This window comes from Xiphophorus maculatus, chromosome 14 (genome assembly GCF_002775205.1).
Source record: "Xiphophorus maculatus strain JP 163 A chromosome 14, X_maculatus-5.0-male, whole genome shotgun sequence".
Classification (NCBI taxonomy): Eukaryota; Metazoa; Chordata; class Actinopteri; order Cyprinodontiformes; family Poeciliidae; genus Xiphophorus; species Xiphophorus maculatus.
Genome location: NC_036456.1, coordinates 141,577 through 155,796, shown reverse-complemented (window position 1 = coordinate 155,796; position 14,220 = coordinate 141,577). Strand labels below are relative to the sequence as shown.

At 44.7% G+C, this 14,220-nt stretch overlaps 1 protein-coding gene across 7 annotated transcripts in view; it reads right to left on the bottom strand.

The window, feature by feature from the left end:
• frem1 (FRAS1 related extracellular matrix 1) overlaps window positions 1-14,220 on the bottom strand; it is a 74,461-nt gene that overhangs the window by 51,953 nt on the left and 8,288 nt on the right. For 4 of the 7 annotated variants that reach the window (XM_023346849.1, XM_023346853.1, XM_023346855.1 and 1 more), the window contains exons 3-4: window positions 2,376-2,470; window positions 1,902-2,212 (exon numbers count right to left, since the gene is read on the bottom strand). In XM_023346849.1, coding sequence (XP_023202617.1) covers window positions 1,902-2,212; window positions 2,376-2,470 — 406 coding nt within the window. Of the gene's footprint in view, window positions 1-1,901; window positions 2,213-2,375; window positions 2,471-4,789; window positions 5,071-14,220 lie in introns of those variants that run through there. The other 3 variants (XM_023346850.1, XM_023346851.1, XM_023346852.1) reach the window with 3 other exon arrangements.

Genomic DNA, 14,220 nt, shown 5'->3' with positions numbered 1-14,220 from the left:
AGGATCTGCCTCCCATTCTACTTTTACAGCAAGTCATCTCCTGATGAACAAAGTCCCAAAGAAAAACTACAATCAAATGGTTTAGATCGAAGCAAGTTCATGTCAACTGCCAAAAATTAACAGGATCTATAATAAAACTTAAGGGGACATATTATGGAAAGTCCAAAGCATTGCAGTTCTACTGCAGAACATATGATGTGTGAGGATTTAGGTTCATGTGTTGTGTTTTGGTTTAATTAGTCCTGTGTCTTGCCCTTGACTGATCCTAGCTGTGTCTCGTGTTCCCAGGCTCCTCTCTTGTGGAACCCATTTTTAGCTCCCATTTTTAGTCGGTGAGTCAAACACACTGTCTACATTCAAAGACTAGGCTTAAAACTTTCCATTTTCATAAAGCTTATATTTAGACTGACTTACTTTATCCTGAGCTATCCCTGTAGATATAGTGGCATAGGCCCAGGCTGGAAGAGGACAAAAATACCATTTTTTCTCCTCTCCATTTATGAATTGGCTAGCAGCAACTTTAAGTTCTCTCTCTGTTTTTTCCCTCTATAGAAGCTACATGCTGTGACAACTTCCTATAGAGGAGTATTGGCTCGGCTACTTCTGTCAACAACTTCATGTTCTCTATCTGGACATGATATAATTTTGACTCTCATCTAGATAAAGCAACTGAATGAGCTGATGAGCTACTAAGTATGTTTATCTCCCTGCAGAATCTGTAATTGTTTCAGAACTTCTGTATTTGTGAAGCTGTATTTCAATGCCAGATGAAGTCACTTACAAAGCTACTGCTGCTACTAACTTTGTTTACTTTCTGTATACAGTGAACCCTCGCTGTAAGGCGGTTCACCTTTCACGGCCTCGCTGCTTCGCGGATTTGTTTGTGCAGTTTTTTTTCACAGTGCATTGTGTTCTGCGTCCTGATTGGCTAAATAGTCTCTGCGCTTCTTCTCTATATACCATAATGGGCCAATAAAGTTACGGTCTTTAAATATGCGTAATGCAACTCGGCAAATTTTGGCAAATATTTTTGCCCAGAAAAAAAAAAAGCAACAACAACTACCGATAACCATGTTCTTTTCTCGAAAAAACAGACCTGCACCACAGGCTTCAGAAGAAAAAGACACTACAGAGCAGAGTCAGGCCGCAGCGTCAGTCAGAGGAACAGTGAAATAAGGGAATCGCAATTTGTCCTAGTGTACTTCTGCATATGTTATTTTACTGTAGTTATTTGTAAGAAAGCGCTGTATTTGTTAAAAGAACAAACCAAGTTTGTTCTTCGGTTTCAAAGTTTAGTATATAATTATGCTGTATAATAATTGTAAAAAAAAATAAAGGTAACTACTTCACGGATTTCGCCTATCACGGGTTCTTTTTGGAACCCAACCCCCTTAAAAAACGAGGGTTCACTGTACCAAAGCAAGAACTCTGGAGTTCTGCATCTTTAGTATCTCCTCTGTCTGCTGGACATGTTTGCTTCAGATTTCCCTCTTTCATGCTTTAGTGAATAATAGCAAAAAAACTTTTAAACCTATTAAACTAATTTAAAGAGCATGTAGTGACTTTCTATACACATAAGCACACATTACAATCAGTAGCCCCCTCTATTGACTACTGAATATCCTCTATACCCACGCACAGAGAACTTTAATTTCATTGAAGTTCTTTTTTCCTTTTTGTGTTTCATTTTTAGCTTTTTTTAGTTGTTAATATTTTAGTATTCAGTCTTGTAAAAAATCAGAATATGAGTTAGTCATTAGTTTTGTGGCTGGGCTGTGAAGCACTAAACTAAGAAAGCAAATGTTTGGAACCACACATTTCTAAAAACTACACATTCCTGAGACAGATTGTTTCTTTGTCGGGGCTTTTCTTAAAGTTGTGGAATGGCTTTCAAAGTTCACCTAGTTGCTGACGTAGGTAGATAAAACTTTCTGGCTCGTCGCCTCTCTTGATGGCTCTCTCTGGGTCTCCAGTGACGAGTTTGCCGTGGGCAGGAAGGTGGGCTTCCTGGGGACTGAGGTGGATGTTGCATTCCAGACTAGGTTTTCTTTCATAGTGGAAGGAAACCACATTGCCGTCAATAGCATTGGAGAGGCCATACAATTCAGAGACCTGAAGGAATTTGGGACCCATATTAATGATGTTGCATTCAGGCGCTATGATGTCCACAAGGAGGGTAAACGACTCCATGTATGTGTTTGTCTCTGTGAAGCTGGTCAGGAACAAGAAAGCATAAAAAGACAACAGCAGAATATTAATTTAACACATTTCCATGTAAACCTTACAAACATTTCTGAATCTGTTTGGAGAAGTTTGTGTTCCCCTAAACATTATGGACACATTTTATGTTAATTCCTTTATGCTGAATCTGTTACCTATACAGGCGTAGCTTGACGGTATCTTCTTTTAACAAGGGACAGCCATTATGGACATACTTTACTTCATCAGACAGATAATGGCAGTCAAACACCTAAAGTAAACAAAGAAACTTTATATGAAATGCATATTTAGCTCAAAGGTAAGAGACTTTGGTTGATTATTTCTCTTGTGTAACAATGGTTCTTGGCATAACTCATACTGTTGGAAGGAATGATGAAGTACCTTTAAAGGGCTCCACATTTTTAAACAAAATACATTACTAGGCCGAGCAGCAGAGGTCTAGGTTCCACCTCTGCCCCTTGTTTTTCTGTGTAGATATAATTTTATGGTGTGGTGGCCCCTACGCCCCTCTCTGAAGTCTGGATGAATCCATTGACTGAAGTCAAGTGCACATAAGGGTTCGTGTGCACAGTTTTCCAAGCGTGCAAAAATGTGAGAATTGGGACAGTACGCTTCTGTGTCGTAACTTTGACATCTAAAATGGCGTACTGGTCACTGTTTAGGCATTTGTGCTACTAAAAAGTACAACAAAACAGATTATTTTAAATGTACAGTAAAAGTATTGAAGCGATTTTGTGTAATTCTGTGTTTTAGTTCTTTTGGGGTCCATATAGTTAAATATAGTCCATATAATTAAAAAACGTAACATAAAAGCAGTGGGTCCACTTTGTACAGTAAAACCGTTTAAACTAGTCCACGCAGCACGTTTTCTCCACTGCCACTGTCAAGACGGCGGTGATAGGACTCTGCGTATACGTATTCTTGCCTATTGTCCAATCAGCAATTTGTTAGGTCTCCAACTGGGACATACCCTTTCCGTTTTGTTAATGGTGTAGTGCTTTCGTTAATGTTGTAGTGCTTTTGTAATTGTGCTTCGTTAATGTTGTAGTGCTTTTGTAATTTGTAATTGTGCTTTCAATTTGCTGAAGTGGTTTGCACCTCAGGCCCACCGTAGAAATAGCAGCTCACACTTATTCAATTTAACCCTGGTCAGCGGGACTACATCTGCGGTGTTGGTGTCATTATAGTATTTTTGCTTTCCTAAGTCATTGTTGGAGATATTTGTTGGAGATATGTGTTTTGCTATGACTTGTTGAATACAAAGATTCTATATAATCACGCATGTTCGGTAGAGTGGAACGAAATTTATTTCAATACTTTACTGTTGAAAACTGATTTATTCTATTTTTTTGCGACAGACAACTTGCTCTGTGAACTTTGCCATATTTCCAAGATGGCAAAAAATACACATTAAAATGTACTACTAATATTCAAATGAACAGTCTGCCATTTGACTAATTAGAGACATGTTTTTTTACTCATAAAACCATCTCTTTTAGGCAGGTAAAAGTTAGCTTGGTATAAAGTGGAACTAATGTGTCAACAAAGATCAAGTTAAGGACAAACATATGGCATATATATAAAAAAAAATTAAATGCCTGATGCTACAGTTGAAAAATAAAAAGACTAATGGAACTAAAACGCTCTTTTTAAAAGAAATGAATGCTGTGACTACAACATGTTACAAGAGATTAATAAGTTTTCTTCCCTGAGAAGAAAACAATTGTTTAAAAATCAAGATAATCTCTAAATAAGAAAATATTTTTCTATTCCACTCCCACAAAACAAGATATTAATTTCATAACTATGTATAAAGTTTTCCCTATAATGACTTTCTGCAAAAGAAATTCAAAATAAATATTGATTCCTGTGCGTTTTGTGACTGAGATTTTGAGACAATACACCTATTTTCAGCTGCAACTTCATTAATGTTTTTAGAACGATTTTCCAAAGTGGATATTACACAAGAAATCTATTCCTTCTTTAAGTTTTAATATAATAAAATTTGGTCATCTAACAGGGCTTTTTTTTTATTATTTAAGAGTGCTTAAACGTTGCAACATCACAAAAGCCTCGGGAAACCTGACTGAAAAATGTCCTTTTTTTTTTCCGGAGAACATTTCATGGTATTGTTCAATGAATACCATGAAATGTTTACCTCCAGATATCAGACAGCTTACCGTGCGCCTTTCATCCTCACCAGAGCTGTTCAGCCTTGGATGAGCGTCTTCCTACTCATGTCTCTATCTTAACAAGAGTTTGTCCTTAATGGGACAAACCCAGCAAATATCGCCGGGTGCGGGAATCGAACCTGCGACTGGCTTTCGGGGACTCAAGGCCTCTAAATGTGGGTCGTGCTATCCCCTATGCCACCACAGCACTCTCGGCTGTTTCTTTTATACGCAGTTAGAGAATGGTGAATTTACAATGACTAATAACGGCTATCTAACAAGTAGATACTGTTTAATTAAAGTTAATACAGAAAGTGAACCTCTAAACGTTACAGCACTGACAGATAGGGGTGTATATTTTTCCTAACTGTGGCTAAAGCTGCTGCTAACTGGCTTACTTTCCGATCGGAGGCTGTTTCCTGTGTTAACCTTTCCTGCTCAGTCTTCTGACCGTGGTCGGAGGACACAGGGGAGCTCTTCCTCCAGGGCCGAAGTGAACTCTACTTCGGGGTTAACTCCTTCATACGCCTTGTACATGAATCACACGGTGGCACGAAGGTGGCTGGAAGTTTACTTTTAATAGCGCCAGCTTACAGTTGGAAGTTGACAGAGTTTTTCCTTTAGCTACTCCTCCGGTCGTCGGCTACACTCACCCCTCCCACATACTGTCTCTTCTTCGCTCCCCCAGCCTCCCGGTTCTTCTTGTTTACAGCACGCAGCGCCCCCCTTCGAACCGGAGGACGGCTGCCACACATCTCGCTCAACTACACTCAACATACACACCACTTACTGAGCTATCATCTCATACAGTGGAGGCACTTTCCGCAACACTACCCCCACTCTGGATGGCAATTAAGCAATAATTCCACTCCAGCTTTACAATGCATAAAACCGATACACAATCCCCATCGCAAAGAGATTACTGTGACAATCATTCATGCATATAGGTGAGGCGTAGCATCAAACCATAATTAGCCAGTGACATAATTAGCTCATTTAAGGTGTACCTCATGTGCAAAATTAAGCTTTACATGCAACAGGGGAGGAGAGGAATTACTCAGCAACATACATGACGACCGGGCAGGACACTAACTGAACTCCATCAGGTATGAGAAACATACGGCAAAACATGTCCTACGAGATAAACTGTTTGCTCTGCTGTTAAATTTTCTTTGCAGTTCAAACAACTGAACAGTAATAAAGAGAACAGACACATGTGGCCTTGTTGGACAGGTTCAACTAACTTCTGGAACCTTAAACTGAGTCCATGGTCCTACTTGGAACTATCCATGTGCCGAACCGGTCTGGTGCTCTACGCCGGCGCCTGGATCGTCGAACCGGCGGGCCCAGAGGAGGTGAATATCCCACCACACCCCCACCATCCTCATGGTTGACATGGGAAGGGGATGATGGGACAAACACACCCAGATTGGGATCCTTTGCAGTTGAGGTAGGCAGCAGAGAACAGCCAGCGCCTCCACTGGTTGCATCAGCAAACAAACCCTGTAAATCCAGGTCACCGTCTGCAGAGTCCTCCTCTAAGGTTGGTGGTGGAACCTCAGTAGGTTCCCAGTGTTGACTTTGCTCCAGGACCCACACGTTGTCCAGAGGCTCCCGGCTGCGGTAATGCTTTAGCTGGTCATGGTGGACGACTTTCACCTTGGACCTTGGGTTCTTTTGTATCCGGTAAACTAGATCATCCAGTTGGCCTAGGATGAAGAATGGGCCTTCATATGATGGGAGGAACTTTTTGACTTTATTCTTGACATGACGTGTTCCTTTAATGAGATACCACACAGGGTCTCCAATTTTATACTGTGTGTGGCAGCAGTTTTTGTCGTACTGTCTCTTTGCACGTGTGACCGAGTCCCTCAGGGCTTCTCTAGCAATTTGGTGGGCCAGCTCCAACCGTTCCCGCATCTGCTGCACATATTCTGGAGCAGTGAGCTGGTGTTCCGAATCAGGGGGCAAACCTGCGACGAGGTCCACTGGTTCACTTACTTCTCGGCCTAACATCATAAAGTTTGGAGAGAAACCTGTCGCACTATGTTTGGTTGACCGGTACGCCATAACAGCATAAGGAATCATCAGGTCCCAATCCCAATGACAGCGTGCTGCTGTAGTAGCCAGGATCTTTTGGAGGGTGGCATTGAAACGCTCGACCTGACCGTCTGACTGCGGCCTGAATGGTGTTGTGTGAGTCTTGTCTATCCCAAACAAACTGCACATCCCTTGAAACACCTCAGACTCGAAATTGCGTCCCTGGTCACTGTGTAGCGCTTGAGGGATTCCATAGCGGCACACCCACTCACTAGCAACGATACCTGCAACTGTCACAGCTCGCTCGTTCGGAATAGGAAATGCTTCAGTCCACTTTGTGAAGTAATCTTGTATCACAAGCACATAGCGGTTTCCACGCTCAGTCTCATTCAGTGGACCCATAATGTCCAGTGCAATGCGTTCCATAGGGGCTCCTACCTGGACTGTTCCCATAGGAGCCTGCGGTGTCTTCTGGGGTCGAGCCCTTGATGCACAACTGGTACAGGTTTTACACCAGAGGGCAACATCCTCCCTCATGTGGTACCAGTAATACCGGGTTCTTAATCTGGTCAGGGTCCGCTCTACACCAAAATGTCCACCCACTGGCCCCTCATGCATCTGTCTCATCACATCAAGTTGTAGTTTACGTGGCAGCACAATTTGTGGGTAGAATTGGGTGTCATCAAGGCAATAGAACCGACGGACCAGAACTCCATCTCTGAAGTAGAGTCGTTTCCATTGAGTCCAGTATGTCTTAGTGGCTGGGCTGCATGGCGAGACAACAGGCCACGGGGGGCGTTTATCACTAGCCTTCATCCAGCTGCGTATGGGTGCAATGTCCACATCAGCATCCTGGGCCTGGCTCAACTCCCCCATGGTCCAGCCATGAAACAAAGTCGTGTCAAGAGTCTTAGCCACATATATTTTCTCAGTCAATTTCAAAGTGCACCCATCAGTTTGAACATTGTGATGCATTCTATCTGTATCAGTGGAAATGTTTTGGTCTAAAGTCTTTGTATCTGTTGTAAGGGTGTTTTGATTTACCCCCACTGGACAAACCTCTGTGGTGGATGGTTGGTCCTCCTCCCCCACTGAACTCAGCAACAGGGAACTGATGTCAGAGTTCAACTCACACTGGACAGCCTGATGGTTGATGGGTTTGGATGATGTTGAGAGGTCCTGCACTTTACATGGGCAGGACTGGCGGCAGGGTCTCCTGGAGAGGCTGTCGGCATTAGTGTGCTGTCGACCCGGACGGTGGATAATCTCAAAGTCATATTCAGCCAGTTTCTCAAGCCATCGAGCTAACTGTCCTTCTGGCTCTCTCATTTTGGTCAGCCAGCGCAGACTGCTGTGGTCCGTATGCACCTTAAACGGCCGGCCGAGGAGATACTGACGAAAATGGGATGTGAAATCCACTATAGCCAGAAGTTCACGTCTTGTTGTGCAGTAGTTTTGTTCAGGCTTTGCCAACTTGCGACTGCCATAAGCCAACACTCGTTCCACACCCTCCTGCCTTTGCGACAGTACAGCGCCGATGCCGGTGTCACTTGCATCAGTATCGAATACCATTTCACCGCAGTCCAGGGGATAGCCGAGAATGGGGGCTGAGATGAGGAGACTCTTTAATTCGTCGAAAGCAGCCTGGTGCTCAGCATGCCACTGGAAACGAGCATTTTTCTTAGTTAGGTTGTGAAGGGGTTCAGCAATGGATGCAAAGTCTTTCACAAATCGCCGATAGTATGAGGCCAAGCCAATGAAACGTCGAACCTCCTGAATGGATGACGGCGTGGGCCACATTTGGACTTTTTGGACCTTGCTGGGGTCCGTAGCTACACCATGTTCAGACACTATGTGACCTAGGTAGGCCACCTCCCGGCGGAAAAGGCAGCATTTGGCAGGTTTTAGTTTCAGGTTAGCTTGTTGGAGTCTGTAAAACACCTGGCCAAGCCGCCGCAGCATCTCTGGCACATCCCTCGCCAGGACGATGATGTCATCCAGGTAGACTAAACAGGTCTCCCACTGCATGCCAACCAGGATGCGGTCCATCAGCCGCTGGAATGTCGCCGGGGCGTTACACAACCCAAACGGCATGACATTCCACTCGAAGAGGCCCGTCCTGGCACAGAATGCAGTTGCTTTGCGTGCTCTTGGCGTCAGCTCCACCTGCCAGTAACCCGAGGTAAGGTCCAACGTGCTGAACCATCTGGCAGTAGACAGTGTATCCAGCGTATCCTGGATGCGGGGCAGGGGATACGCATCCGGTATGGTTCGCTCATTGAGAGCCCTATAATCAATGCAGAGCCGATATGTCCCATCCTTCTTACGTACCATAATTATGGGCGAGGCCCAGCTGCTGTGGCTGCGTTGGGCGAGACCATTCTGCAGACTGTCGTGTATCTGCTGGTCGGCGTATTGCTGCTTCTCTTTCGCCATTTTACGTGGATGTTGTTTGATCGGGGCACCTGGACGAAGTACAATATCGTGCTGGACGAGGTTGGTCCGGCCCAGGTCAGCAGGCCCAGTAGAGAACACATGTCCATAAGTAGAAAGCAAACATTTAAGTTGGAGGCGTTCCCCATCATTGAGGTCTTTAGAGCTCTGAGTATAGAGCTCCTCTAGGTGCAGAGGAACCACCGGAGAGCTGACTGGCGAGTCTGCGGCTGGGGAGGCACAGGGAGGCTGCAGGGCCTCAGCTGGTTGGAGGAGACCAGCCAGGGATCCTTCTTTAATGGTCACAGCTTTATTGCCAGGATTAAAGAGGCGAAGGGGGACCGTTTTGGACGTCTGGGGATGAACTAAGACTCTAGCGAGGAGCACTTTGTGCTTCTCAATAAAACCTTTAGTAGGGCTAAGTATCATGTCGCTGCGGGCTGTCCCACTTAGATGCATGCTGCCCCTCACAACATACTCCTGTCCTGGTTCCACCACCACAGTTCTGGATATTTTCACTGCATGCGACTTCGGGTTAGATTCAGGTTGGTAGTAGGGCACTTCTTCACCAAACAGGGTGATGCGATGTCTGCCGAAATCAAGACGGGCTTCAGCTTGTGCGAGGAAGGGATGGCCCAGCAGCACTTCTAACCCTGCTATCTCTGCTACAAGAAAATCCACATCCACCTGACGGTTGTTGATGTGGACAGGTATCTGGGCCTCACCCAGCACTGGCACATCTACAGGTCCCACCCCAAGTAAGGTCTCAACATTTGATGGATACAGTTGAGGTCTCACGTCAGGGTGGATGGAATTATAGTAGCGCAGCGGCAGCACATTTCTCCGCGCCCCACTGTCCAACACGGCACATACCTCCACATCGTAGATTTGCATGTGGATACTCATTTCTTGGCTTTGGTCTTTCAGGTGGAGCACAGTAGGTTCTTGGGTGTCACAGGGGGAGCTGCTGGATGTCAAATCTTTGGTGGTCTTGTGGGGAGAAGGGCACTGCTTCTGGATATGACCCCAACCTTGACAGTTATGGCAGCGGACTTTCCCTTTTGTAGAATTTTTGCGGTTATTAAAGGCCGAGGGTGTGTGTGTGGCAAACCAATTCGGTGAAGAACTGAGTACAGGTGTAGTTTTGATAACTCTTTCATGTTTGTCATTTGCTCTGACCACAGCAGTTCTGGGCCGTCGTTCAATCATGCTGCGGGCTCCTGGCTGCATGGCACTGGTGACATAAGCTGCAGCCCTTTTGGTGGTTTCATGAGCATGAGCTATTTCATATGCACGGGCGAGTGTGGCTGGTTGTTGCTCTAATAGTTTCTGGACTATTTCTGCATCACCCAGCCCATTTGTGAAAACTTCGACAGCGATAGAGTCCTGTTCAACTTCTGCCCTGTCGCCATAAGCCACCGTCACTTTCCCATAAATATCATCTCTGAATGCATGCAGGGCCTCTCCATGTTTTCGTACTCGCTGCCTTAGCTCTACTGCCACCGCAGCAGCATGATCAGAGGATGGACCATATGCAGTTTCCAGTTCGTCCACCAGGCGGCGGTAGCCCCACCTGGAAGAGCGAGGATTTCTGTGGACAATGGCCCCTGCTGCGCCAACCAAGCAGAATTTCAACTGCACTGTCATCATTTTTTCGGACCAGTAGTTCGCTTCGGCGCAGCTCTCAAACCGGTGCAGAAATTCTTTCCATGGTGTGGTGCCGTCGTATTGTCCCGGACGCAAAGTGGGGACCCTCTCCCTAGGATCTCCATCCTCCTCACTGTCGGACAAAGGCTGCTGCAACATGAAACGGGTTTTATTGGCTTTTAATCGGGGTTGGGGCCGTGCAGGGGTTTGCCTGTAGCTTATAGTTCCATCCAGCTTAGGGGTACATTGCACGGCGGGAAATGCCACAGGGTTAAATGGGGCCGGCGTGCTGTGTACAAAGCTTCGTACATGAGCAGGAGCGAATGGGTTGGAGATACAATTATCTTTCGTTTGAAACGTGGGGGCTGGGTAGTAATGCGTCCCGTCGTCTGCATCCCCCCCATGGGCATAACCTTGACATTCAGCAGCAACGAATGGGTTGGTAGAGCTAGCCTGTGGTTGAGCGGGGCCGTATTGCGGTGCGAGCATGTCCCCTCCTTTGGCGTTCGAGCCGAAACAGCGTTCGTCACACAGAAAAGGGTTGTAATGTTCACATTTCCCCACCGCCACATCTTCAGTAGCTTTTCTACACTCTGCACCCTCGCAGGACCTATCCAATGTCATGAACGGGTTGGAATAATCTGTTTCAAGCCCATAGTTTTTACGGGAGTGACGAGCGGCGGCGTCCATCTTGCAGTTGTTCAGCAACGGGCTAATGCAGTCTCTCGGCTTTATTGCTAGCAGCTACTATCTCTCTTATTCAAAGCTCACCACTCGTCCAACAAGGCGAAGAGGTCCCTTCGTGGTCGCCAGTGTTAACCTTTCCTGCTCAGTCTTCTGACCGTGGTCAGAGGACACAGGGGAGCTCTTCCTCCAGGGCCGAAGTGAACTCTACTTCGGGGTTAACTCCTTCATACGCCTTGTACATGAATCACACGGTGGCACGAAGGTGGCTGGAAGTTTACTTTTAATAGCGCCAGCTTACAGTTGGAAGTTGACAGAGTTTTTCCTTTAGCTACTCCTCCGGTCGTCGGCTACACTCACCCCTCCCACATACTGTCTCTTCTTCGCTCCCCCAGCCTCCCGGTTCTTCTTGTTTACAGCACGCAGCGCCCCCCTTCGAACCGGAGGACGGCTGCCACACATCTCGCTCAACTACACTCAACATACACACCACTTACTGAGCTATCATCTCATACAGTGGAGGCACTTTCCGCAACACCTGTTTCCTTTATTTACCATTGGAGAATGGTTAAATTGACAATGACTGATAACAGCTATCTAACACTTAAATGTTGTTGTTATTAACCTTACCTTTAATTATAGCCTTAAGATAATGAATATTCATGAATTTTTCAGTCAGGTTTCCCGAGGCAAAATCACACCGGAATTAAAGATACCTTGCTTCAAGTCATAACGGCCGTTATCTGAAAAGGGTCTTTTGGCAGAAGCTGCAGCCTTCAGACACCGGCCTCCTCATTGGCAGGAGGCAATGCATACAATAAAGTGAAAAGAGGAGGCAAGGAAATGTAAAAATAGCAATGTATGCATAAGGACAAGGAAAAACAAAATACATACATTTCTCGATGAAAAGGGGAAAAAAATTATATATATATATATATATATATATATATATATATATATATATATGCAATTATTTCTAATTGTGTCAGTTTTGGTCATCCAATTAATATGTTTGGTTTAAAAATGTACCCTATAGGGAAAATGATCAAACCTTTCATCATGAGTTATTGCCAAGAAGTTATTGCCATACAAGACACATTGATTTGTGTCATTAGATGGGGGCGTGTCAGGTAAGGAGTCAGTCTTGTGTATTTAATTCAGGTTTGTTGTTGATGAGACATTTTCAATGCCATTGCAAGTAAGTCAGGTTTTATTCACCTCTTGAAAATACAAGTTGCCAATTAGCCTCTTTAAAACTAAAACTGAAATACTTGTCAGTTTATACAGTTAATAATGATAATAATAGATAGTCGAACCTCAGAGAAGAGCAGTGTGGTTTTTGTCCTGGTTGTGCAACACTGGACCAGATCTACTCCTTCAGCAGGGTCCTGAAGTGTACCTGGGAGTTCGCCCAACCGGTTTACATGTACTTTGTGTACGCGTAATCACATTCCTCTAAGGGGGTGTTTTTAAAACGCAATTCAGAAAGCCAGACGGCGCAAGAGAGGGCGTGAGGGTCCATTAAGGACAGAGGGTCCGTTAAGGACAGAATTTCTAGGCGCAGAAAAGGTGTTGAGATCTCTGCTTTTTGCGGATGATGTGGTCCTATTGACCTCATCTAGTCGTGATCTACAGCTTTCACTGGAGTGGTTCACAGCCGAGTGTGAAGCAGAAGGTCATCGAAGGAATCTTCTATTTAACCCCCGCCTCTATCCCCCCTTGTCATGGCAAGGATAGAATATTTTTAGGCAGGATATTTTTATACCTGATAGTCTGGTTGGCCATTTCTCCCACTAGTGCTAGTCCCTTAAATGGAGGTATCCCATCCGTGGGACAAATCTACGGGAGGAGAGGGGGGGGTGTAGACGGAGGGGATAAGGGGGGTTAGCGTACCGTTAGAGGGGGCCGGAGGGTGGTAGCATATCTTAAGAGGGGTGAGGAGGTCTGACTGTACATAACCACCTCCGTCTCTCCCCCCTCTGACGGTGGCGGCAACCTGCTAAAAGTTTCCCGTACTCTCAAATCCAAAACAGATATGCTATTTTATTTATACAATTATAAGTAATTTCCACTATCAGTAATAATGTGTCTACCAGAGGATTCCTCTGGTCATTATCTTTAATTAGAGCCCTCATTGATGACTGTATGTTGAAGCACTGAGGAGTTACAGTCATTAGAAGTTTGTATATCAGGTGGTGTCCAAGTGTGTCATTCTGAATGGCACACTTGGACACCTGTACATCCTCAAAAATAAACATGTCCAAATTGAAATTTCTTTTTGTGCTATTTTGATAAATCTTGAAATCCACAAGCAGAGTACATTACACTACATATTTATTGTATGTTCCAGTCCATACATTCAACACTCAATGTGCATTTACAAGAAATAAAAATTAAAAATCTGGTGAAGCAATATTTTTCAATTTGTTTTGTCTTACAAACATAATAGCTAAAAACTTCTTACAGTTAAAATATTTTTGACTGCAAAAATAGAGAATTTAGCTTGTCATCTTCATAAAGAGACCAAGCTTTTGCCTGTACCCCAAATTATTCAAGAACAGCAGCTGATTTAATTTGGGTATACCTTTTTAGGTGTTTTTGGTGATTTTGGTACTGCCAGTTAAGGGGCTAGGCTCGTATTTGTTTTGTTTGCATTTACCCAGAATGCCCTGTGCTATCATTCGCTTTCTGTTTTTGCAGCGGCCCCCAGGCCACTTGGCATTCACATGCACTCAAACTGCAGAAGAGTTCACTTCAACCTAAACTGTGACCTGGGTTTGTAGGAGAACACCTTTACAAATGAAACTCACTTTCTAGGCAAACAAACTGGAGTTTGATTAAAGCAGACAAAACAGCATTGCTGTGAATGCACCCCTGGATTCTCTGCAGTGGCATTGAAAACTTACTGGGGAAAAAAAAAGTTTCACTGTCTAATGCACAGGTGTCAAACTCCAGTCCTGGAGGGAGACTGTCCTGCAACTTTTAGATGTGCCTCTGCTGCACCTCATCTGAATAGAATATTTAG